This window comes from Agelaius phoeniceus, chromosome 37 (assembly GCF_051311805.1).
Source record: "Agelaius phoeniceus isolate bAgePho1 chromosome 37, bAgePho1.hap1, whole genome shotgun sequence".
NCBI classification, from domain to species: Eukaryota; Metazoa; Chordata; class Aves; order Passeriformes; family Icteridae; genus Agelaius; species Agelaius phoeniceus.
Genome location: NC_135302.1, coordinates 2,105,686 through 2,129,871, shown reverse-complemented (window position 1 = coordinate 2,129,871; position 24,186 = coordinate 2,105,686). Strand labels below are relative to the sequence as shown.

The 24,186-nt window shown below is 53.9% G+C and overlaps 1 protein-coding gene across 1 annotated transcript; it reads right to left on the bottom strand.

Moving 5' to 3' along the window:
* Window positions 1–2,284: 2,284 nt before the first annotated feature.
* On the bottom strand, window positions 2,285–23,743 carry CHMP2A (charged multivesicular body protein 2A). The gene is made up of 6 exons (XM_077193282.1): window positions 23,675–23,743; window positions 19,162–19,335; window positions 15,546–15,725; window positions 12,914–13,044; window positions 10,521–10,582; window positions 2,285–2,492 (listed from the first exon to the last, which is right to left on the bottom strand). Exons 2-6 carry the CDS (start codon window positions 19,327–19,329, stop codon window positions 2,365–2,367), a joined length of 669 nt encoding a protein of 222 aa, XP_077049397.1. The 5' UTR covers window positions 19,330–19,335; window positions 23,675–23,743; the 3' UTR covers window positions 2,285–2,364.
* Between the last annotated feature and the right edge of the window lie 443 nt (window positions 23,744–24,186).

The following is a 24,186-nucleotide window of genomic DNA, read 5'->3' as shown; positions in this document are numbered from 1 at the left end:
AAAAAATCCGAAAAAAAATCAGAAAAAAATCGGGAAAAATCAGAAAAAAAAACGAAAAAAATCCGAAAAAAATCAGAAAAAAATCGGGAAAAAATCGGGAAAAATCAGAAAAAATCCCCCAAAAATCCAAAAAAAAAAGGGACCAGAAAATTCCCCCAAAAATCAGAATAAATGGGCAAATTCCCCCCTCTGAGACAACCAAAAATCCCAAAAAAATCCCAAAAAAATCGGAAAAAAATCGGAAAAAAATCAGAAAAAAATCGGAAAAAATCCCCAAAAAATCCGAAAAAATTGGGAAAAATCCCAAATAAATGGGGTCAGATTTTGGGGCTTCCACTGAAAAATCCCCCCTGAAAAATCAGAATAAAGGGGCAAAATTCCCCCTCTGGGACAGCCAAAAATCGGAAAAAAATCCCAAAAAATCCAAAAAATTCAGAAAAAAATCAGAAAAAATCCCAAAAAATCCCAAAAAATCCCAAATAAAGGGGTCAGAATTTGGGGGTTTCAGGAGTGGGGCAGGGACCAGAAATTCCCCCAAAAAATCAGAATAAAGGGGCAAAATTCCCCCTCTGGGACAGCCAAAAATCGGGAAAAAATCCGAAAAAATCCGAAAAAAATCAGAAAAAATCCCAAAAAATCCCAAAAAAATCCCAAATAAATGGGGTCAGATTTTGGGGCTCCCAAGGGTGTTGGAGACTGAAAAATTGGGAAAAAAGGGGCAAAATCCCCCCTCTGGGACAGCCAAAAATCCCCAAAAAATCCCAAAAAAATCGGAAAAAAATCCCAAAAAATCCCCAAAAAATCAGAAAAAAATCGGAAAAAAATCGGGAAAAATCCGGAAAAATCCCAAAAAAAATCCAGAAAAGGGACCAGAAATTCCTCCAAAAAATCAGAATAAAGGGGCAAAATTCCCCCCTCTGGGATGGCCAAATATTGCAAAAAAATCCGAAAAAAAATCAGAAAAAAATCGGGAAAAAAAGGGAAAAATCGGAAAAAATCCCCAAAAATCCCAAATAAACGGGGTCAGAATTTGGGGGTTTCAGGAGTGGGGCAGGGACCAGAAATTCCCCCAAAAATCAGAATAAAGGGGCAAAATTCCCCCTCTGGGACATCCAAAAATCGGAAAAAAATCAGAAAAAAATCAGAAAAAAATCCCAAAAAATCCCAAAAAAAATAAGAAAAAAATCGGGAAAAAATCGGGAAAAATCAGAAAAAAACCCCAAAAATCCAAAAAAAAGGGACCAGAAATTCCCCCAAAATTCAGAATAAAGGGGCAAAATCCCCCCCTCTGAGACAGCCAAAAATCCCCCAAAAAATCCCAAAAAAATCCGAAAAAAATCAGAAAAAAACCAGAAAAAAATCGGAAAAAATCCCAAAAAAATCAGAAAAAAATCGGGAAAAAATCAGAAAAAAATCGGAAAAAAAATCGCAAAAATATCAGAAAAAAATCGGGAAAAATCCCAAAAAAATCCAGAAAAGGGACCAGAAATTCCCCCAAAAATCAGAATAAATGGGCAAAATTCCCCCCTCTGGGACAACCAAAAATCCCAAAAAAATCCCAAAAAAATCCGGAAAAAATCGGAAAAAAATCCCCCAAAAAATCCAAAAAAAATCCCAAAAAATCAGAAAAAAATCAGAAAAAAATCGGGAAAAAATCGGGAAAAATCAGAAAAAAATCGGAAAAAAATCCGAAAAAAATCCCAAAAAATCAGAAAAAAATCGAAAAAAAATCGGGAAAAATCAGGAAAAAATCCCCAAAAAATCTGAAAAAATCCCAAATAAATGGGGTCACAATTTGAAGGTTTCCAGCGGTGCTGGAGATTGAAAAATCCCCCTAAAAATCGGGAAAAAAGGGGCAAAACCCCCACTCTGGGATAGCCAAAAATCGGAAAAAAATCCGAAAAAAATCAGAAAAAAATCGGGAAAAATCCCAAAAAAATCAGAAAAAAATCGAGAAAAATCCAGAAAAAATCGGGAAAAAATCCGGGAAAAAAATCAGAAAAAAATCCCCCAAAAAATCCCAAAAAAAATCCCAAAAAATCAGAAAAAAATCGGAAAAAATCCCCAAAAATCAGAAAAAAAATCAGAAAAAAATCCCAAAAAATCCCAAATAAATGGGGTCAGAATTTGGGGGTTTTCAGGGGTGCTGGAGATTGAAAAATCCCCCTAAAATTGGGAAAAAAGGGGCAAAATTCCCCCCTCTGGGACAACCAAAAATCCGAAAAAAATCCCCAAAAAATCGGAAAAAAATCAAAAAAAAACCCAAAAAAACCCGGGAAAAATCCAGAAAAAAAGGGGAAAAATCCCAGAAACCCCAAACAAGTCCCCAAAGTCCCGAAAACCCCAAATTCGGCTCCTTGGGGCTCAGTCTCTCCTCAGGTTCTTCAGCCTCTCCTCCAGGTCGGCGTCGGCGTCGGCCAAAGCGGCCGCGGCCGCCTCGGAGCCCCCGCGCCCCTCCCCCGCCGCCAGGGACCCTCCTGGGGCCGGCAGAGCTGGGGACAGACAGGGGGGGGGAGGGGATGGATGGATGGACGGATGGACAGATGGACGGACGGATGGACGGATGGATGGATGGATGGATGGATGATGGATGGATGGACAGACAGATGGATATTTAGGGGGTGGTAGAGGAAATGCCAAAAAAATCCCTAAAAAAATCCCTAAAATAATGCCTAAAATAATTCCCAAGAAATTCCCCCCAAAAAATTCCTAAAAAATTCCCTAAAAAATTCCCAAAATAATTCCCCTAAAATAATTCCCCTAAAATAATTCCCCTAAAATAATTCCCTAAAATAATTCCCAAAATAATCCCTAAAATAATTCCTAAAATAATTCCCTAAAATAATTCCCTAAAATAATTCCCTAAAAAAATTCCCTAAAATAATTCCTAAAATAATTCCTAAAATAATTCCCAAAAAAATTCCTAAAAAATTCCTAAAATAATCCCTAAAGTAATCCCTAAAATAATTCCCCTAAAAAATTCCAAGAAAATTCCCAAGAAAATTCCAAAAAAAAATCCCTAAAAAATTCCTTAAAATAATTCCCAAAAAAATTCCTTAAAATAATTCCTAAAATAATTCCTAAAATAATTCCTAAAATAATCCCTAAAATAATCCCTAAAATAATTCCTAAAATAATTCCCTAAAAAATTCCCTAAAATAATTCCCCTAAAATAATTCCCTAAAATAATTCCTAAAATAATTCCCTAAAATAATTCCCCTAAAATAATTCCCTAAAATAATTCCCCTAAAATAATTCCTAAAATAATTCCCAAAAAAATTCCTTAAAATAATTCCTAAAATAATCCTTAAAATAATTCCTAAAATAATCCCCCTAAAATAATTCCCCTAAAATAATTCCCTAAAATAATTCCCCTAAAATAATTCCTAAAATAATTCCCTAAAATAATTCCCCTAAAATAATTCCCCTAAAATAATTCCCAAAAATAATTCCTAAAAAATTCCCCTAAAATAATTTCCTAAAATAATCCCTAAAAAATCCCCAAAATAATTCCCCAAAAAAATCCCAAGAAAATTCCCCAAAAAAATCCCTAAAATAATCCCCAAAATAATCCCCAAAAAAAATCCCCAAAAAAAATTCCCAAAATAATTCCCAAAATAATTCCCCTAAAAAAATACCAAAAAAAATCCCTAAATAATTCCCAAGAAAATTCCCCTAAAAAATTCCCTAAAATAATCCCTAAAAAATTCCTAAAATAATCCCTAAAATAATTCCTAAAATAATTCCCAAAAAAATTCCTTAAAATAATTCCCCAAGAAAATCCCTAAAAAATTCCCAAGAAAAATCCCTAAAATAATCCTAAAATAATCCCTAAAATAATTCCCCTAAAAAATTCCCAAAAAAATCCCAAGAAAATTCCCCCAAAAAAATCCCCTAAAAAATTCCCAAGAAAATTCCCAAAAAAATTCCTTAAAATAATTCCTAAAATAATTCCCAAAATAATTCCTAAAATAATTCCTAAAATAATTCCTAAAATAATTCCTAAAATAATTCCCAAAATAATCCCCCAAGAAAATCCCCAAGAAAATTCCCCAAAAAATCCCCCAAAAAAATCCCCTAAAAAAATCCCTAAATAATTCCCAAAAAAAATCCCTAAAAATCCCAAAAAAATTTCAAAAAAAAATCCCCAAAATAATTCCAAAAAAATCCCCTAAAATAATCCCCTAAATAATTCCGAAAAAAAATCCCCGAAAATAATCCCTAAAAAATTCCCAAAAAAATCCCCAAGAAAATCCCTAAAATAATTCCTAAAATAATTCCCTAAAATAATTCCCCTAAAAAATTCCCAAGAAAAATCCCTAAATAATTCCCAAAATAATCCCCAAAAAAATCCCCTAAAAAAATCCCTTAAAAAATTCCTAAAATAATTCCTAAAAATAATTCCTAAAATAATTCCTAAAATAATTCCTAAAATAATTCCCCCAAAAAATCCCTAAAAAATTCCCAAAAAAATTCCTTAAATAATTCCTAAAATAATTCCTAAAATAATTCCTAAAATAATTCCCCTAAAAAATTCCTTAAAATAATTCCCCCAAAAAAATCCCCTAAAAATCCCAAGAAAATTCCCCTAAAATAATCCCTAAAAAATTCCCTAAAAAATTCCCTAAAATAATTCCTAAAAAAATCCCTAAAATAATCCCCTAAAAAATTCCCAAGAAAATCCCCCAAAAAAATCCCCCCAAAAAATCCCTAAAATAATCCCTGAAATAATTCCTAAAATAATTCCTAAAATAATCCCTAAAATAATTCCCAAAAAAATCCCAAGAAAATTCCCAAGAAAATCCCTAAAATAATCCCTGAAATAATTCCTAAAATAATTCCTAAAATAATCCCTAAAATAATTCCCAAAAAAATCCCAAGAAAATTCCCAAGAAAATCCCTAAAATAATCCCTAAAATAATTCCTAAAAAATTCCCTAAAATAATACCCAAAATAATCCCCTAAAAAAATCCCCAAGAAAATTCCCAAAAAATCCCCTAAAAAATTCCCAAAAAAAAATCCCAAAAAAATCCCCTAAAAATTCCTAAAATAATCCCTAAAATAATTCCCCAAAAAAATCCCCAAGAAAATCCCTAAAATAATCCCTAAAATAATTCCCAAAAAAATCCCTAAAATAATCCCTAAAATAATTCCTAAAATAATTCCCTAAAAATTCCCTAAAATAATCCCTAAAATAATTCCTAAAAAATTCCCTAAAAAATCCCCCAAAAATCCCGACCGGATTGTCCCCAAAATCCCCAAAAATCTCACCCAGATTATCCCAAATATCCCCAAATCCCCCAAATGTCCCCAAATCCCCAAAAAAATCCCCCCGGATTGACCCAAATCCCCCAAATGTCCCCAGATCCCCCAAATGTCCCCAAATGTCCCCAAATCCCCCCAAAAAATCCCCCCGGATTGCCCCAAATGTCCCCGAATGTCCCCAAATGTCCCCAAATCCCCCAAATGTCCCCAAATCCCCCAAATGTCCCCAGATGTCCCCGAATCTCCCAAATGTCCCCAAATCCCCCCCAAAAATCTCCCCAAATGTCCCCAAATCCCCCAGATTCCCCCAGATTCCCCCCAAAATCCCCCCAAACGTCCCCAAATCCCCCAAATGTCCCCAGATGTCCCCAGATGTCCCCAAATCCCCCCAAAAAATCTCCCCAAAAGTCCCCAAATGTCCCTGAATGTCCCCAAATCCCCCAAATGTCCCCCAAATATCTCCCCTAATCCCCCCCAAAAAATCTCCCCAAATCCCCCAAACGTCCCCGAGTGTCCCCGAATGTCCCTGAATGTCCCCAAATGTTCTCGAATCTCCCAAATGTCCCCAAATGTCCCCAAATGTCCCCAAATCCCCCAATTTCCCCCAACCCCCCCAAATGTCCCCAAATGTCCCCAAATGCCCCCAAAAATCTCCCCAAATGTCCCCAAATCGCCCAAATCTCCCCCCCAAATCCCCCAAATTTCCCTGAATGTCCCCAAATCTCCCAAATTCCCCCAAATGTCCCCGAATGTCCCTGAATGTCCCCAAATGTCCCCAAATCCCCAAATGTCCCAGAATGTCCCCAAATCCCCGAATGTCCCCAAATCCCCCCAAAAAATTTCCCCAAACTCCACAAATCCCCCGAAATCCCCCGAGATTCCCCAAAATCCCCCGAATGTCCCCAAATCCCCCAAATCTCCCAAATCCCCCCGAATGTCCCCAAATCCCCCAAAAATCCCCAAATGTCCCAAATCCCCCCAAAAAATGTCCCCAGATTCCCCGAAATGCCCCAAATCCCCCAAAAATCTCCCCAAATGCCCCCAAATGTCCCCGAATGTCCCCAAACCCCCCAAAGGTCCCCAAATCCCCCCCCAAAAATCTCCCCAAATCCCCCAAAATCTCCCCAAACGTCCCCAAATGCCCTAAATGTCCCCAGTGTCCCCAAATCCCCAAATCTCCCCGAGTGTCCCAATGTCCCAAATTCCCCAAATCGCCCCCAAAATTCCCCCAAATCCCCCGAATGTCCCAGAATGTCCCCCCCAAAATCTCCCAAATCCCCCCAGATTCCCCCAAATCTCCCCAAATCCCCCCAAAATCCTCCCAGATTGCCCCAAATGTCCCCAATGTCCCCAAATCTCCCAACCCCCCCAAATGTCCCCGAGTGCCACCAAATGTCCCCAAATCCCCCCAAATCCCCCAAATGTCCCCAAATCCCCCCAAAATGTCCCCAAATTCCCCCAAATGTCCCCAAATCCCCCAAATTCCCCCAAAACCCCCAAATCCCCCCCAAAAATCTCCCCGAATGTCCCCAAATCCCCCCCAAAAATCTCCCCGAATGTCCCCAAATCCCCCCCAAAATCTCCCCAAATCCCCCCCAAAAATCCCCCAAGTGTCCCCAAATTCCCCCAAACGTCCCCGAATGTCCCCAATCCTCCAAATCCCCTCAAATCCCCCCCAAAAATCCCCCCCAAAAATCTCCCCAAATCCCCCCAAAAATCCTCCCAGATTCTCCCAAATGTCCCCAAATCCCCCAAATGTCCCCAAAGGTCCCCAAATCCCTCAAATGTTCCCAAATCTCTCAAATCCCCCAAATGTCCCCAAATCCCCCAGATTCCCCCATATCCCCAAATGTCCCCAAATCCCCCCCGAAATCCCCCCAAATGTCCCCAAATTCTCCAAATCTCCCAACCCCCCCAAAATCTCCCCAAATGTCCCCTAAAATCTCCCCAAATCCCCCCAGATTCCCCCAAATGTCCCCAAATCCCCCCAAAAATCTCCTCAAATGTCCCCAAAATCTCCCCAAATGTCCCGAGTGTCCCCGAATGTCCCCAATGTCCCCAATCCCCCAAATCCTCCAAATCTCCCAAATGTCCCCAATTTCCTCCAAATGCCCCAAATCCCCCCAAAAATCTCCCCAAAAATCTCCCCAAATCCCCCAAATGTCTCTGAATGTCCCCGGATGTCCCCAAATCCCCCCCAAAAATCCCTCCAAATGTCCCCAAATCCCCCAAAAAATCTCTCCAAATCGTCCCCGAATGTCCCCGAGTGCCACCAAATGTCCCCAAATCCCCCCCAAAATGTCCCCAAATTGCCCCAAATGTCCCCAAATGTCCCCAAAAATGTCCCCAAAAATGTCCCCGAATGTCCCCAGATTCCCCCAAATGTCCCCAAATCCCCCCCAAAAATCCCCCCGAAATCTCCCCAAATCCCCCAATATCCCCCAAACCCCCCAAACCTCCCCAAATGCCCCCCAAAAATCCCCCTGGATTGCCCCAAATGGCCCCGAATGGCCCCAAATGTCCCCAAATGTCCCCAAATCCCCCCCCAAATGTCCCCAAATCCCCCCCCAAATGTCCCCAATGTCCCCAAATGTCCCCAATGTCCCCAATCCCCCAAATCTCCCAAATGTCCCCAAATGTCCCCAATTTCCTCCAAATGTCCCCAAATCCCCCTAAATTCCCCCCAATGTCCCCAGTGTCCCCAAATCCCCCCAATGTCCCCAGTGTCCCCAAATGTCCCCGAGTGTCCCCAATGTCCCCAAGGTCCCCGAATGTCCCCGAGTGTCCCCAATGTCCCCAAGGTCCCCGAATGTCCCCGAATGTCCCCAGATGTCCCCAATGTCCCCGAATGTCCCCAAATGTCCCCAAGGTCCCCAAATCCCCCAAATGTCCCCCAGATGTCCCCAGTGTCCCCGAACGTCCCCAAACCCCCCCCAAAAGTCCCCAAATCTCCCAAATCCCCCGAATGTCCCCAAATACCCCCCAAAAATCCCCCAAGTGTCCCCAAATCCCCCAAATGTCCCCAATGTCCCCATTGTTCCCAAACGTCCCCGGATGTCCCCAATGTCCCCGAGTGTCCCCAATGTCCCCAAACGTCCCCGAGTGTCCCCAATGTCCCCAAGGTCCCCGAATGTCCCCAAATGTCCCCGAATGTCCCCAAATCCCCCAAATGTCCCCAAACGTCCCCAAATCTCCCAAATGTCCCCGAATGTCCCCAATGTCCCCAAGTGTCCCCAGATGTCCCCGAATGTCCCCAAATCCCCCCAGATTCCCCCAAATCCCCCCCGAATGTCCCCGAGTGCCACCAAATGTCCCCAAATCCCCAAACGTCCCCAAAATCTCCCGAATGTCCCCGAATGTCCCCGAATGTCCCCAAATCCCCCCCGAATGTCCCCGAATCCCCAAAATCCCCCGAGTGTCCCCGAATGTCCCCAAATCTCCCAATTCCCCCAAATGTTCCCGAATGTCCCTGAATGTCCCCAAATCCCCCCCAAAAATCCCCCCAAATGTCCCCGAGTGTCCCCAATTTTCCCCAAATGTCCCCAATGTCCCAGAGTGTCCCCAGATGTCCCCGAATGTCCCCAAATTCCCCCAAATGTCCCCAAATGTCCCCAAATGTCCCCAAATCCCCCGAGTGTCCCTGAATGTCCCTGAATGTCCCCAAAAATTTCCCCAAATCCCCCCCAAAAATCCCCCCAAATTCCCCAAATGTCCCCAAATCTCCCAAATGTCCCTGAATGTCCCCAATCCCCCAAATGTCCCCAATTTCCTCCAAATGCCCCAAATCCCCCCAAAAATCTCCCCAAATCCCCCCAAAAATCTCCCCAAATCCCCCCAAATGTCCCCAAATCCCCTCAAATCCCCCCCAAAAATCCCCCCAGATTCCCCCAAATCCCCAAATCTCCCCAAATTCCCCCAAATGTCCCCAAATCCCCCCAGATTTCCCCAAATGTCCCCAAATCCCCCGAATGTCCCTGAATCTCCCCAAACATCCCCGAATGTCCCAAATGTCCTCAAACTCCCCAAATCTCCCCCAAAAATCTCCCCCAATGTCCCCAAATCCCCCAGATTCCCCAAATTCCCCCGAATGTCCCCGAATGTCCCCAAACCCCCAAATCCCACAAATGTCCCCAAATCCCCCCAGATTCCCCCAAATGTCCCCAAATCTCCCCCAAAAATCCCCCCGAGTGTCCCCAAATGTCCCCAATGTCCCCCATGTCCCCAGTGTCCCCAATGTCCCCAAATCCCCCGAATGTCCCCCAATGTCCCCAAATCCCCAAATCCCCCCCAAAAATCCCCCCAAATGTCCCCAAATGCCCCCCAAAATCCCCCAATTTCCCCCCAAATGTCCCCAAATCCCTCCAAAAATCTCCCCAAATGTCCCCAAGTGTCCCCAAAGGTCCCCAATTCCCCCAAATGTCCCCAAATCCCCAAAATCCCCCCAAAAATCTCCCCGAATGTCCCCCAGATGTCCCCAATGTCCCCCAGATGTCCCCAATGTCCCCGAATGTCCCCAATGGTCCCCAATGGTCCCCATTGTCCCCAATGCCCCCAAATCCCCCTCAAAAATCTCCCCAAATCCCCCCAATGTCCCCAGTGTCCCCAAGGTCCCCAAATCCCCCAAATGTCCCCAGTGTTCCCAATGTCCCCAATGTCCCCGAATGTCCCCAAATGTCCCTGAATGTCCCCAAATCTCCCGAATGTCCCCAAATGTCCCCAAATTCCCCCAAATGCCCCCAAATGCCCCCAAATGCCCCCCAAAATCCCCCGGATGTCCCCAATGTCCCCAATGTCCCCAGTGTCCCCAAATTCCCCGAATGTCCCCAAAACCCCCGAATGTCCCCAAATGTCCCAAATCCCCCCAAAAATCTCCCCGAATGTCCCCAATGTCCCCGAATGTCCCCAAACCCCCCCCAATGTCCCCAGTGTCCCCAATGTCCCCAATGTCCCCGAATGTCCCCAAACGTCCCTGAATGTCCTCAAATCCCCCCAAAATCCCCCCGGATTCCCCCAAATGTCCCCAAATTCCTCCAAATCCCCCCCAAATGTCCCCAGTGTCCCCAATGTCCCCAAATGTCCCCAAATCCCCCCAATGTCCCCAATGTCCCCAAATCCCCCGAGTGTCCCCGAATGTCCCCAAATGTCCCCAAACCCCCCAAAGGTCCCCAAAAATCCCCCCGAATGTCCCCGAGTGTCCCCAGTGTCCCCAAATCCCCCCAATGTCCCCAATGTCCCCTCAGTGTCCCCGGGCTCACTCGCCAGCTCCTCGGTCAGGTTCAGCCCCAGCTCGTCCAGAACCTGGGACACGACAGCGTCACTGCAGGGAGAGAATGGGACATACTGGGATATACTGGGATGGACTGGGATGGACTGGGAGGGACTGGGATACACTGGGACACGACAGCGTCACTGCAGGGAGAGAATGGGACATACTGGGATAAACTGGGAGGGACTGGGATGGACTGGGATGGACTGGGATGGACTGGGAGGGACTGGGACGGACTGGGATGGACTGGGAGGGACTGGGAGGGACTGGGATGGACTGGGATGGACTGGGAGGGACTGGGAGGGACTGGGATATACTGGGAGGGACTGGGATAGACTGGGACAAACTGGGAGGGACTGGGAGGGACTGGGAGGGACTGGGATGGACTGGGAGGGACTGGGATGGACTGGGATGGACTGGGACAAACTGGGAGGGACTGGGATAAACTGGGACACAACAGCGTCACTGCAGGGAGAGAGAAACTGGGATGGACTGGGATAAACTGGGATAAACTGGGAGGGACTGGGAGGGACTGGGATAAACTGGGAGGGACTGGGATAAACTGGGACACGACAGCGTCACTGCAGGGAGAGAGAAACTGGGATGGACTGGGAGGGACTGGGATGGACTGGGATAAACTGGGATAAACTGGGATGGACTGGGACAAACTGGGAGGGACTGGGAGGGACTGGGATGGACTGGGATGGACTGGGATAAACTGGGACAAACTGGGATAAACTGGGACACAACAGCGTCACTGCAGGGAGAGACAAACTGGGATGGACTGGGATAAACTGGGAGGGACTGGGATGGACTGGGATAAACTGGGAGGGACTGGGAGGGACTGGGAGGGACTGGGATAAACTGGGATGGACTGGGATAAACTGGGACACGACAGCGTCACTGCAGGGAGAGAGAAACTGGGATGGACTGGGATGGACTGGGACAGACTGGGACAAACTGGGATGGACTGGGACAAACTGGGAGGGACTGGGAGGGACTGGGACAGACTGGGACAAACTGGGATGGACTGGGATAAACTGGGACGGACTGGGATGGACTGGGAGGGACTGGGATGGACTGGGATGGACTGGGACAAACTGGGAGGGACTGGGATAAACTGGGAGGGACTGGGATAAACTGGGATGGACTGGGATGGACTGGGAGGGACTGGGAGGGACTGGGAGGGACTGGGAGGGACTGGGATGGACTGGGATAAACTGGGATGGACTGGGACACGACAGCGTCACTGCAGGGAGAGAGAAACTGGGATAAACTGGGACAAACTGGGAGGGACTGGGATGGACTGGGATGGACTGGGACAAACTGGGATAAACTGGGATGGACTGGGACACGACAGCGTCACTGCAGGGAGAGAGAAACTGGGATAAACTGGGAGGGACTGGGACAAACTGGGATAAACTGGGTGGGACTGGGAGGGACTGGGATGGACTGGGATGGACTGGGATAAACTGGGACAAACTGGGATGGACTGGGATAAACTGGGACAAACTGGAACACGACAGCGTCACTGCAGGGAGAGAATGGGATAAACTGGGATTGACTGGGAGGGACTGGGATAAACTGGGACAAACTGGGACCCACTCCATCCCAGTGTCCCCAGGTGTCCCTGGCTCTCCCCCAGGTGTCCCTTGTGTGTCCCCAGGTGTCCCTTGTGTGTCCCCAGGTGTCCCCCAGATGTCCCCAAATGTCCCTTCAGTGTCCCCAGCTGTCCCCGTGTGTCCCCATGTGTCCCCCCCATGTCCCCTGGTGTGTCCCCCATGTGTCCCCAGCTGTCCCCTGGTGTCCCCTGGTGTGTCCCCACGTGTCCCCCCGTGTGTCCCCAGCTGTCCCCATGTGTCCCATGTGTTCCCTGGTGTGTCCCCTGGTGTGTCCCCACATGTCCCCCCAGCTGTCCCCATGTGTCCCCAGCTGTCCCCTGGTGTGTCCCCACATGTCCCCCCACGTGTCCCCCCGTGTGTCCCCAGCTGTCCCCATGTGTCCCATGTGTTCCCTGGCTCTCCCCCATGTGTCCCTAAATGTCCCCCCATGTGTGTCCCCATGTGTCCCCATGTCCCCCCATGTGTCCCCATGTCCCCCCATGTGTCCCCATGTCCCCAGCTGTCCCCAGCTGTCCCCTGGTGTGTCCCCATGTCCCCCCATGTGTCCCCCCACGTGTCCCCCCATGTGTCCCCAGCTGTCCCCTGGTGTGTCCCCACGTGTCCCCCCCATGTCCCCTGGTGTGTCCCTCATGTGTCCCCCCATGTGTCCCCAGCTGTCCCCACGTGTCCCCTGGTGTGTCCCCAGCTGTCCCCCCACGTGTTCCCCCATGTCCCCCCAGCTGTCCCCTGGTGTGTCCCCATGTCCCCCCCGTGTCCCCACCTCTCGTCCTCGTCGTCCTCGTCCCCGAGGGCGTCGTCGATGGCGTCGTTCATCAGCTCCTCCTTCATGTCCATGAGCTCCGACTGCTTCTGGAACTCCAGCAGGATCCGCTGGATCTGGGGCAGCTTCAGCTGAGGGGACATTGGGGACACATTGGGGACATTGGGGACATTGAGGGGATTGGGGACACACTGGGGACACTGAGGGGACTGGGGACACGGGTGGCCCCGAGTGCTTCTGGAACTCCAGCAGGATCCGCTGGATCTGGGGCAGCTTCAGCTGGGGGGACATTGGGGACATTGGGGACATTGGGGACACATTGGGGACACATTGGGGACATTGAGGGGATTGGGGGATTGGGGACATTGGGGACACATTGGGGACACAGGGGGCACAGACAGCCCTGAGCGCTCCTGGAACTCCAGCAGGATCCGCTGGATCTGGGGCAGCTTCAGCTGCAGGGACATTGGGGACACTGGGGACATTGGGGACACTGAGGGGATTGGGGACAGTGGGGACAGTGGGGACATTGAGGGCATCAGGGACACTGGGGACACACAGGGAAAAGCAGGGACAATAGAACATTGGGGACTCCGGGGACATTGAGGGGATTGGGGACACTGGGGACACATTGGGGACATTGAGGGGATTGGGGACAGTGAGGACACATTGGGGACACTGGGGACACATTGGGGACACTGGGGACACATTGGGGACACTGGGGACACCGGGAACATTGAGGACACACAGGGGAAAGCAGGGACAATAGAACATTGGGGACACTGGGGACACACTGGGGACATTGGAGACACTGGGGACACATTGGGGACATTGGGGACAGTGAAGACACATTGGGGACACTGGGGACATTAAGGGGATTGGGGACACATTGGGGACACATTGGGGACACATTGGGGACATTGGGGGCACGGGCAGCTCCGACTGCTTCTGGAACTCCAGCAGGATCCGCTGGATCTGGGGCAGCTTCAGCTGCGGGGACATTGGGGACATTGGGGACACATTGGGGACATTGGGGACACATTGGGGACACATTGGGGACACTGAGGGGATTGGGGACATTGGGGACATTGGGGACACTGGGGACACATTAAGGACATTGAGGGGATTGGGGACAGTGGGGACATTGGGGACATTGGGGACACATTGGGGACACATTGGGGACAGCAGGGACATTAAGGACATTGACAACACTGGGGACATCAGGGACATCGGGGACACACAGGGGAAAGCAGGGACAATAGAACATTGGGGACACTGGGGACATTGAGGGGATTGGGGACATTGGGGACATTGGGGACACATTGGGGACACATTGGGGACACATTGGGGACACATTGGGGACATTGGGGACACGGGCAGCCCCGAGTGCTTCTGGAACTGCAGCAGGATCCGCTGGATCTGGGGCAGCTTCAGCTGCGGGGACAGCAATGGGGACATTGGTGACACATTGGGGACAATGGGGACATCGGGGACATTGGGGACACGGGCGGCCCCGAGTGCTCCTGGAACTGCAGCAGGATCCGCTGGATCTGGGGCAGCTTCAGCTGGGGACAGCAATGGGGACATTGGGGACACACTGGGGACACATTGGGGACAATGGGGACATTGGTGACATTGGGGGAACATTGGGGACAGTGGGGACACATTGGGGACACATTGGGGACAATGGGGATGTTGGGGACAGCAGGGACAGCAGGGACATTGGGGACATTGACAACACTGGGGACATGGGGGACATCAGGGACGTTGGGGACACACAGGGGAAAGCAGGGACAATGGGACATTGGGGACATCAGGGACACAGGGGACACAGGGGACATTTGGGACACCAGGGATACAGGGGACAGTGGGGACATCGGGGACACTGGGGACATTGGGACACATTAGTGACATCAGGGACAATGGGGAGAGCTGGGGACACTGGGAACACTGGGGACATTGAGGACACACAGGGGACAGTGGGAACGATGATGGGGACAATGGAGAACACGGGGGACACGCAGGGGACAAGAGGGTGAACACAGGGACAGCCGGGTGACCCTGGTGCCACCATCGGTGACAGGGGTGTCACCGTGACATGGGTGACCGCGGTGACACAGGTGACACCCACAGGTGACACAGTGACACAGAGTGACACACACAATGACACACACAGAGTGACACAGTGACACACAGGTGACACACACACAGTGACACACACAGGTGACACACAGGTGACATGGTGACACACGGGTGACACTGACCTGGCGGTTCATGGTGGCCATGGCCCGTGTCACCCCTCTCATGGCGGTGGCCATGGCGCTGTGTGACCGCAGCGTCTGCACCCACACAGTGACACACACAGGTGACAGTGACACACACACAGTGACACACACACAGTGACACACACACAGTGACACACACACAGGTGACAATGACACTGACCTGGCGGTTCATGGTGGCCATGGCCCGTGTCACACCTCTCATGGCGGTGGCCATGGCGCTGTGTGACCGCAGCGTCTGCACCCGCACAGTGACACACACAGTGACACACACACAGTGACACACACAGTGACACACACACACAGTGACACACACAGTGACACACACAGGTGACACAGGTGACACTGACCTGGCGGTTCATGGTGGCCATGGCCCGTGTCACCCCTCTCATGGCGGTGGCCATGGCGCTGTGTGACCGCAGCGTCTGCACCCGCAGCGCCACCCCCTGCACGTTGGCCCGCATGGCGATGAACTTGCGCTCGTAGCGGCGCGTGCGCACCAGGTCCTTGGCCAGCACCCGCACCGCGTCCTGGGGACACAGGGGACAACAGGGGACAGCGTTGGGGACACTGTTAGGGACACCGGTGGGGACATGGGGACACTGTTGGGGACACTGTTAGGGACATGGGGACAGGGACACAGGGACACGGCGATGAACTTGCGCTCGTAGCGGCGCCTGCGCAGCGGGGCCTTGGCCAGCACCCGCACCACGTCCTGGGGACACAGGGGACACAGGGGACAGCGTTGGGGACATGGGGACACAGGGGACAGCAGCGTTAGGGATACGGGGACAGGGACAGGGACATGGGGAGAGCATCCTGGGGACAGCAGGGACACAGGGACACAAGGGGACAGGGTTAGGGACACCAGGGGACACCATTAGGGACATGGGGACACAGGGGACAGCAGGGTTAGGGACACAGGGACAGGGACACAAGGGGACACTGTTAGGGACATGGGGACACCAGGGGACACAGGGAACAGCAAGGTTAGGGACACATGGGGACAGGGACACATGGGGACACAGGGACAGGGACCTGGGGACAGCATCCTGGGGACAGCAGGGACACAGGGACAGGGTTAGGGACACCAGGGGACACTGGGACAGGGACAGCAGGGTTAGGGACACAGGAGACAGGGTCAGAGACATGGGGACAGCATCCTGGGGACACAGGGGACACCATTAGGGACACAGGGACACCAGGGGACACCGTTGGGGACACTGTTAGGGACACAGTTAGGGACACGGGGACACAGGGACACGGCGATGAACTTGCGCTCGTAGCGGCGCCTGCGCAGCAGGGCCTTGGCCAGCACCCGCACCGCGTCCTGGGGACACAGGGGACACCGTTGGGGACACTGTTAGGGACACGGGGACACTGGGGACACAGGGACAGGGACATGGGGACAGCATCCTGGGGACAGCAGAGGGACACAGGGACAGGGTTAGGGACATGGGGACACAGGGACACAGGGGGACACAGGGACAGGGACACCAGGGGACACTGTTAGGGACACTGTTAGGGACATGGGGACACAGGGGACACAGGGACAGGGACATGGGGACAGCAGGGACACAGGGACAGGGACACCAGGGGACACTGTTAGGGACACTGTTAGGGACATGGGGACACAGGGGACAACCGGGTTAGGGACACAGGGACAGGGACATGGGGACAGCATTAGGGACACCAGGGGACAGGGTTAGGGACACGGGGACACAGGGGACACAGGGAACAGTAGGGTTAGGGACACAGGGACAGGGACATGGGGACACTGTTGGGGACACTGTTGGGGACACTGTTAGGGACACGGGGACAGGGACATGGGGACACAGGGACACGGCGATGAACTTGCGCTCGTAGCGGCGCCTGCACAGCAGGGCCTTGGCCAGCACCCGCACCGCGTCCTGGGGACACAGGGGACACCATTGGGGACATGGGGACACTGTTAGGGACACTGTTAGGGACACCAGGGGACACTGTTAGGGACACAGGGACACAGGGGACAGCAGGGTTAGGGACACAGGGACAGGGACATGGGGACAGCAGAGACACAGGGACAGGGTTAGGGACACAGGGACACAAGGGGACACAGGAGACAGGGTTAGGGACACCAGGGGACACTGGGAACACGGAATAGCAGGGTTAGGGACACAGGGACAGGGACACAAGGGGACACAGGGACACAGGGTCAGAGACATGGGGACAGCATCCTGGGGACACAGGGGACACCGTTAGGGACACAGGGACAGCAGGGTTAAGGACACAGGGACAGGGACACCAGGGGACACCGTTAGGGACACAGGGGACAGCAGGGTTAGGGACACAGGGACAGGGACATGGGGACACTGTTAGGGACACTGTTAGGGACATGGGGACACAGGGGACAGCAGGGTTAGGGACACAGGGACAGGGACAGGGACACAGGGACATAAGGGGACACAGGGGACAGGGTCAGAGACATGGGGACAGTGTCAGGGACAGGGTTAGGGACATGGGGACAGCATCCTGGGGACACAGGGGACACCATTAGGGACACAGGGACAGCAGGGTTAAGGACACAGGGACAGGGACACCAGGGGACACCGTTAGGGACACCGTTAGGGACACCGTTAGGGACATGGGGACACAGGGTTAGGGACAGGGGACAGCGTCCTGGGGACAGCAGGGGGACACTGTCAGGGACACAGGGACACAGGGGACAGGGTTAGGGACACAGGGGACACAGGGACAGCAGGGGACAGTGTTAGGGACAGGGTTAGGGACATGGGGACAGCATCCTGGAAACACGGGGGACACAAGGGACAGGGTTAGGGACAGGGACACAAGGGACAGCAGGGGACACCATTAGGGACAGGGACAGGGTTAGGGACATGGGGACAGCAGGGGACAGCATCAGGAACAGGGTTAGGGACACAGAGGACACGGTTAGGGACAGGGGGACAGGGACAGGGACACAGGGACAGCGTCCTGGGGACAGCAGGGACAGGGACAGGGACATGGGGACAACGTCCTGGGGACAGGGACAGGATTAGGGACAGGGGATGGCATTAGAGACAGTGACAGTGTCCTGAGGGGACAGGGGACACCAAGGACAGGGTCAGGGACATGGGCACAGCGTCCTGGGGACATCGGGGACAGGGGAGACATCGCCAGGGACATGCAGGACAGTGAGGGGACATCAAAGGGACATCAAGGGGACACACGAAGGGACACCCCCCTGTCCCTCCATGTCCCCCTGTCCCTCCATGTCCCTTGTCCCCAATCCCCCCCCCCCTCTCCCACCCGCTGTGTCCCCTCTGTGTCCCCTCTGTCCTTGCTGTCCCCAATGTCCCCTCTGTGTCCCCAAGTCCTCAGTGACCATCTGTCCCCTCTGTCCCCTCTGTGTCCCCTCTGTGTCCCCATGTCCCCTCTCACCATTTGTCCCTGCAAGATTCCCCCAATGTCCCCTCTGACCATCTGGCCCTGCCATCTCCCCAATGTCCCCAATGTCTCCAGAATGTCCCCAGTGTCCCCTCTGACCATCTGTCCCCTCAGTGTCCCCTCAGTGTCCCCTCAGTGTCCCCAGTATCCGCAATGTCCCCGCAATGTCCCCAGTGTCCCCTCTGACCATCTGTCCCCAATGTCCCCAGTGTCTCCCCAATGTCCCCTCTGACCATCTGTCCCTCCCATGTCCCCAATGTCACCAGTATCCCCAGTATCCCCAATGTCCCCTCAGTGTCCCCCCAATGTCCCCTCAGTGTCCCCTCTGACCATCTGTCCCTGCCATGTCCCCAATGTCCCCAATGCCCCCCAGTGTCCCCAGTGTCCCCTCTGACCATCTGTCCCTGCCATGTCCCCAATGTCCCCAATGTCCCCGCAATGTCCCCGCAATGTCCCCACTGTCCCCTCTGACCATCTATCCCTGCCATCTCCCCAATGTCCCCTCAGTGTCCCCTCAATGTCCCCAATGTCCCCTCTGACCATCTGGCCCTGCTTGGCCATTTTCTTGATGTCCACGATGATTTTCTTCTCCTGCGCCTCGAGCTTCTGCCGCTCCCGCTCCAGCTCCCGCACGGCCCTGGAGAGAGCGCGCTGGTTCTGCCTGAGGAGCTCCTCCGGGGAGCGCCTGCGCCCAAACAGCAGCTCCATGGCACCCTGGGGACACTGGGGACATTGGGGACATCAGGGACAGTGACCAGAGTGACCACAGTGACTGCAGGGACAGTGACACACACAGGGACACACACAGGGACACACACAGGGACACACAGGGACAGAGCGCGCTGGTTCTGCCTGAGGAGCTCCTCCGGGGAGCGCCTGCGCCCAAACAGCAGCTCCATGGCACCCTGGGGACACTGGGGACAGTGACCAGAGTGACCAGAGTGACCACAGGGACACATGGGGACACACAGTGACAGTGACACACACAGGGACAGAGCGCGCTGGTTCTGCCTGAGGAGCTCCTCCGGGGAGCGCCTGCGCCCGAACAGCAGCTCCATGGCACCCTGGGGACACTGGGGACATTGGGGACAGTGACCAGAGTGACCACAGTGACCACAGGGACACACAGGGACAGTGACACACACGGGGACAGTGACACACACAGGGACACACACAGTGACACACACGGGGACAGAGCGCGCTGGTTCTGCCTGAGGAGCTCCTCCGGGGAGCGCCTGCGCCCAAACAGCAGCTCCATGGCACCCTGGGGACACTGGGGACATTGGGGACAGTGACCAGAGTGACCTCAGTGACACACACAGGGACAGGGACACACACAGGGACACACACGGGGACACACACAGGGACACACACAGGGACAGAGCGCGCTGGTTCTGCCTGAGGAGCTCCTCCGGGGAGCGCCTGCGCCCGAACAGCAGCTCCATGGCACCCTGGGGACACTGGGGACATTGGGGACATTGGGGACATTGGTCGTAGTGACACACATGGGGACACACAGGGACACACACAGGGACAGAGCGCGCTGGTTCTGCCTGAGGAGCTCCTCCGGGGAGCGCCTGCGCCCAAACAGCAGCTCCATGGCACCCTGGGGACACTGGGGACATCGGGGACAGTGACCAGAGTGACCACAGTGACCACAGTGACACACAGTGACACACAGTGACACACACAGGGACACACACAGGGACAGAGCGCGCTGGTTCTGCCTGAGGAGCTCCTCTGGGGAGCGCCTGCGCCCAAACAGCAGCTCCATGGCACCCTGGGGACATTGGGGACATCAGTGACATCAGTGACAGTGACCAGAGTGACCACAGGGACACACAGGGACAGTGACACACACAGGGACACACAGGGACACACACGGGGACAGAGCGCGCTGGTTCTGCCTGAGGAGCTCCTCCGGAGAGCGCCTGCGCCCAAACAGCAGCTCCATGGCACCCTGGGGACACTGGGGACATCGGGGACAGTGACCAGAGTGACCAGAGTGACCAGAGTGACACACGGGGACACACAGGGACAGTGACACACACAGGGACACACACAGGGACACACACAGGGACAGAGCGCGCTGGTTCTGCCTGAGGAGCTCCTCTGGAGAGCGCCTGCGCCCGAACAGCAGCTCCATGGCACCCTGGGGACACTGGGGACATTGGGGACAGTGACCAGAGTGACCACAGGGACAGTGACACACACAGGGACAGTGACACACACAGGGACAGTGACACACACAGGGACACACAGGGACAGTGACACACACAGGGACAGTGACACACACGGGGACAGAGCGCGCTGGTTCTGCCTGAGGAGCTCCTCTGGGGAGCGCCTGCGCCCGAACAGCAGCTCCATGGCACCCTGGGGACACTGGGGACAGTGACCAGAGTGACCAGAGTGACCAGAGTGACTGCAGGGACAGTGACACACACAGTGACACACACAGGGACACACAGGGACAGAGCGCGCTGGTTCTGCCTGAGGAGCTCCTCTGGAGAGCGCCTGCGCCCAAACAGCAGCTCCATGGCACCCTGGGGACATTGGGGACATCAGTGACAGTGACCAGAGTGACCAGAGTGACAGTGACACACACAGGGACACACAGGGACACACAGGGACAGTGACACACACAGTGACACACACAGGGACACACACAGGGACAGAGCGCGCTGGTTCTGCCTGAGGAGCTCCTCCGGGGAGCGCCTGCGCCCAAACAGCAGCTCCATGGCACCCTGGGGACATTGGGGACATTGGGGACAGTGAGCAGAGTGACCAGAGTGACCACAGTGACAGTGACACACACAGGGACACACAGGGACACACAGGGACAGTGACACACACAGTGACACACACAGGGACACACACAGGGACAGAGCGCGCTGGTTCTGCCTGAGGAGCTCCTCCGGGGAGCGCCTGCGCCCAAACAGCAGCTCCATGGCACCCTGGGGACACTGGGGACATTGGGGACAGTGAGCAGAGTGACCACAGTGACCACAGTGACTGCAGGGACAGTGACACACACAGGGACACACACAGGGACACACAGGGACACACACAGGGACAGAGCGCGCTGGTTCTGCCTGAGGAGCTCCTCCGGGGAGCGCCTGCGCCCAAACAGCAGCTCCATGGCACCCTGGGGACACTGGGGACATTGGGGACAGTGACCAGAGTGACCAGAGTGACCAGAGTGACTGCAGGGACAGTGACACACACAGGGACAGTGACACACGGGGACACACAGGGACAGTGACCACAGGGACACACAGGGACAGTGACACACAGGGACCACAGGGACACACAGGGACAGTGACACACACAGGGACACACGGGGACACACGGGGACATCAGGGACAGTGACACACACAGGGACACACGGGGACAGGGACAGTGACAGGGACACTCAGGGACAGGGACACACAGGGACACACACAGGGACACACGGGACATCAGGGACAGGGACACACAGGGACACACAGGGACACACAGGGACAGGGACACATGGGGACAGTGACACACACCGGGACACACAGGGACAGGGACACACAGGGACACACAGGACACACCGTGACAGGGACACACAGTGTCACAAAGAGACACACAGTGTCACACAGTGTCACACAGTGTCACACAGGGACAGGCCACGCTGGTTCTGCCTGAGCAGCTCCATGTGGGCATGGGGACACTGACGGGACACTGGTGGCACATTGGGGACAGCCACAGGACGTTGGGGACACTGGTGGCACATTGGGGACAGCCACGGGACGTTGAGGACACTGGGGACACTGACAGGACATTGGGGACAGCCACGGGACATTGATGGGACACTGATGGGACACTGGGGACACTGGTGGCACATTGGGGACAGCCACGATGGGACATTGATGGGACATTGGGGACAGCCACGGGACATTGAGGACACTGGGGACAGCCACGGGACATTGGGGACAGCCACGGGACGTTGAGGACACTGGGGACACTGGTGGCACATTGGGGACACTGACGGGACATTGGGGACACTGGTGGCACATTGGGGACAGCCACGGGACGTTGATGGGACATTGGAGACACCGATGGGACACCGGGGACATTGGGGACAGTGATGGGACACTGGGGACACTGATGGGACGTTGGGGACACTCATGTGACACCTGTGTGACACCAGGGGACAGCGATGGGTCACTGAGGACAGCAAGGGGACATTGATGGCATGTTGGGGACATTGATGGGATGTTGGGGACACCTGTGGGACATTGGGGACACTGATGGGACACTGGGGTGTGGCGGCACCTGGAGATGGGGACAGGGGACAGCGGAGGGGACACCGGGGACAGCGGAGGGGACAGGGGGAGGTGACACCGCCCCGGGGAGGGGACAGGGGTGACACACGGGGACACGGAGGTGACAGGGAGGTGACACACGGGGACACGGAGGTGACCCGGCCCCGGGGAGGGGACACCGGAGGTGACACGGAGGTGGCACGGGGGGACAGGGAGGGGACACAGAGGTGACACACAGGGACAGGGAGGTGGCACAGGGACACGGAGGTGGCAGGGAGGGGACACACAGAGATGAGGCGGGGACAGGTAGGTGACACGGAGGTGACACAGGGGGACAGGGGTGTGGCACAGAGGGACAGGGAGGTGACACCGGGGGGGACAGGGGGGTGACAGGGAGGGCACAGGGGGGTGGGACAGGGGGACAGGGAGGTGGCAGAGAGGGACAGGGAGGTGGCACAGGGACACGGAAGGGACACGGAGGTGGCACAGGGAAACACGGAGGTGACACACGGTGGCACGCGGTGACACACGGTGACACACGGTGTCACACAGGGACACGCGGTGCCACCAGAGGTGACCGGGCCGGTCCCGCGCCCCCCCCCCCCCCGGCCCTCAGGGCCCGCCCGACCCCGCCCCGATCCTTCAGAGCGGCTCCGAGCGGGCCCCGCACGCCTCCGGCCCCCCCGAGCCCCCAAAAGTGTCCCCAAAGGTCCCCGAATGTCCCCAAATGTCCCCAAACGCCCCCGAGGGCCCCCGGCCCTTACCCGGCTCCGCACCGGCACTTCCGCAAACAATGACGTCACCGCACTTCCGGTCACGCGACGGCGCCTCCGCCAGGGGAGGGGCGAACCATAGAGGAGCGGCCGGAGCGGCCACTTCCGGTGGGGGAGCAGCGAGAGGGAGCGGCCGGAGCAGCCACTTCCGGTACGGGAGCAGCGAGAGGAGCGGCCGGAGCGGCCACTTCCGGTACGGGAGCAGCGAGAGGGAGCGGCCGGAGCGGCCACTTCCGGTACGGGAGCAGCGAGAGGAGCGGCCGGAGCGGCCACTTCCGGTACGGGAGCAGCGAGAGGAGCGGCCGGAGCGGCCACTTCCGGTGAGGGAGCAGCGAGAGGGAGCGGCCACTTCCGGGAGAGCGACACCTGGCGGCGAGGGGGTTTGGGGGGAGTGGGGGCGACTGGGAGCGGAACTGGGGATACTGGGATATACTGGGATATACTGGGAGGGGAAACTGGGGGTACTGGGAGCGGGAACTGGGGATACTGGTTTGTACTGGGAG

What these genes read in the sequence shown, in the direction of transcription:
- CHMP2A (XM_077193282.1), bottom strand. Translation starts at nt 19,329, where the DNA reads ATGGAGCTGCTGTTTGGGCGCAGGCGCTCCCCGGAGGAGCTCCTCAGG. An exon ending in TGGCCACCATGAACCGCCAG is followed by an intron (nt 13,045 to 15,545) that starts GTCAGTGTCACC and finishes ATGTCCCCTCAG; the next exon opens with CTGAAGCTGCCCCAGATCCA. An exon ending in GAGGACGACGAGGACGAGAG is followed by an intron (nt 10,583 to 12,913) that starts GTGGGGACACGG and finishes CTCTCCCTGCAG; the next exon opens with TGACGCTGTCGTGTCCCAGG.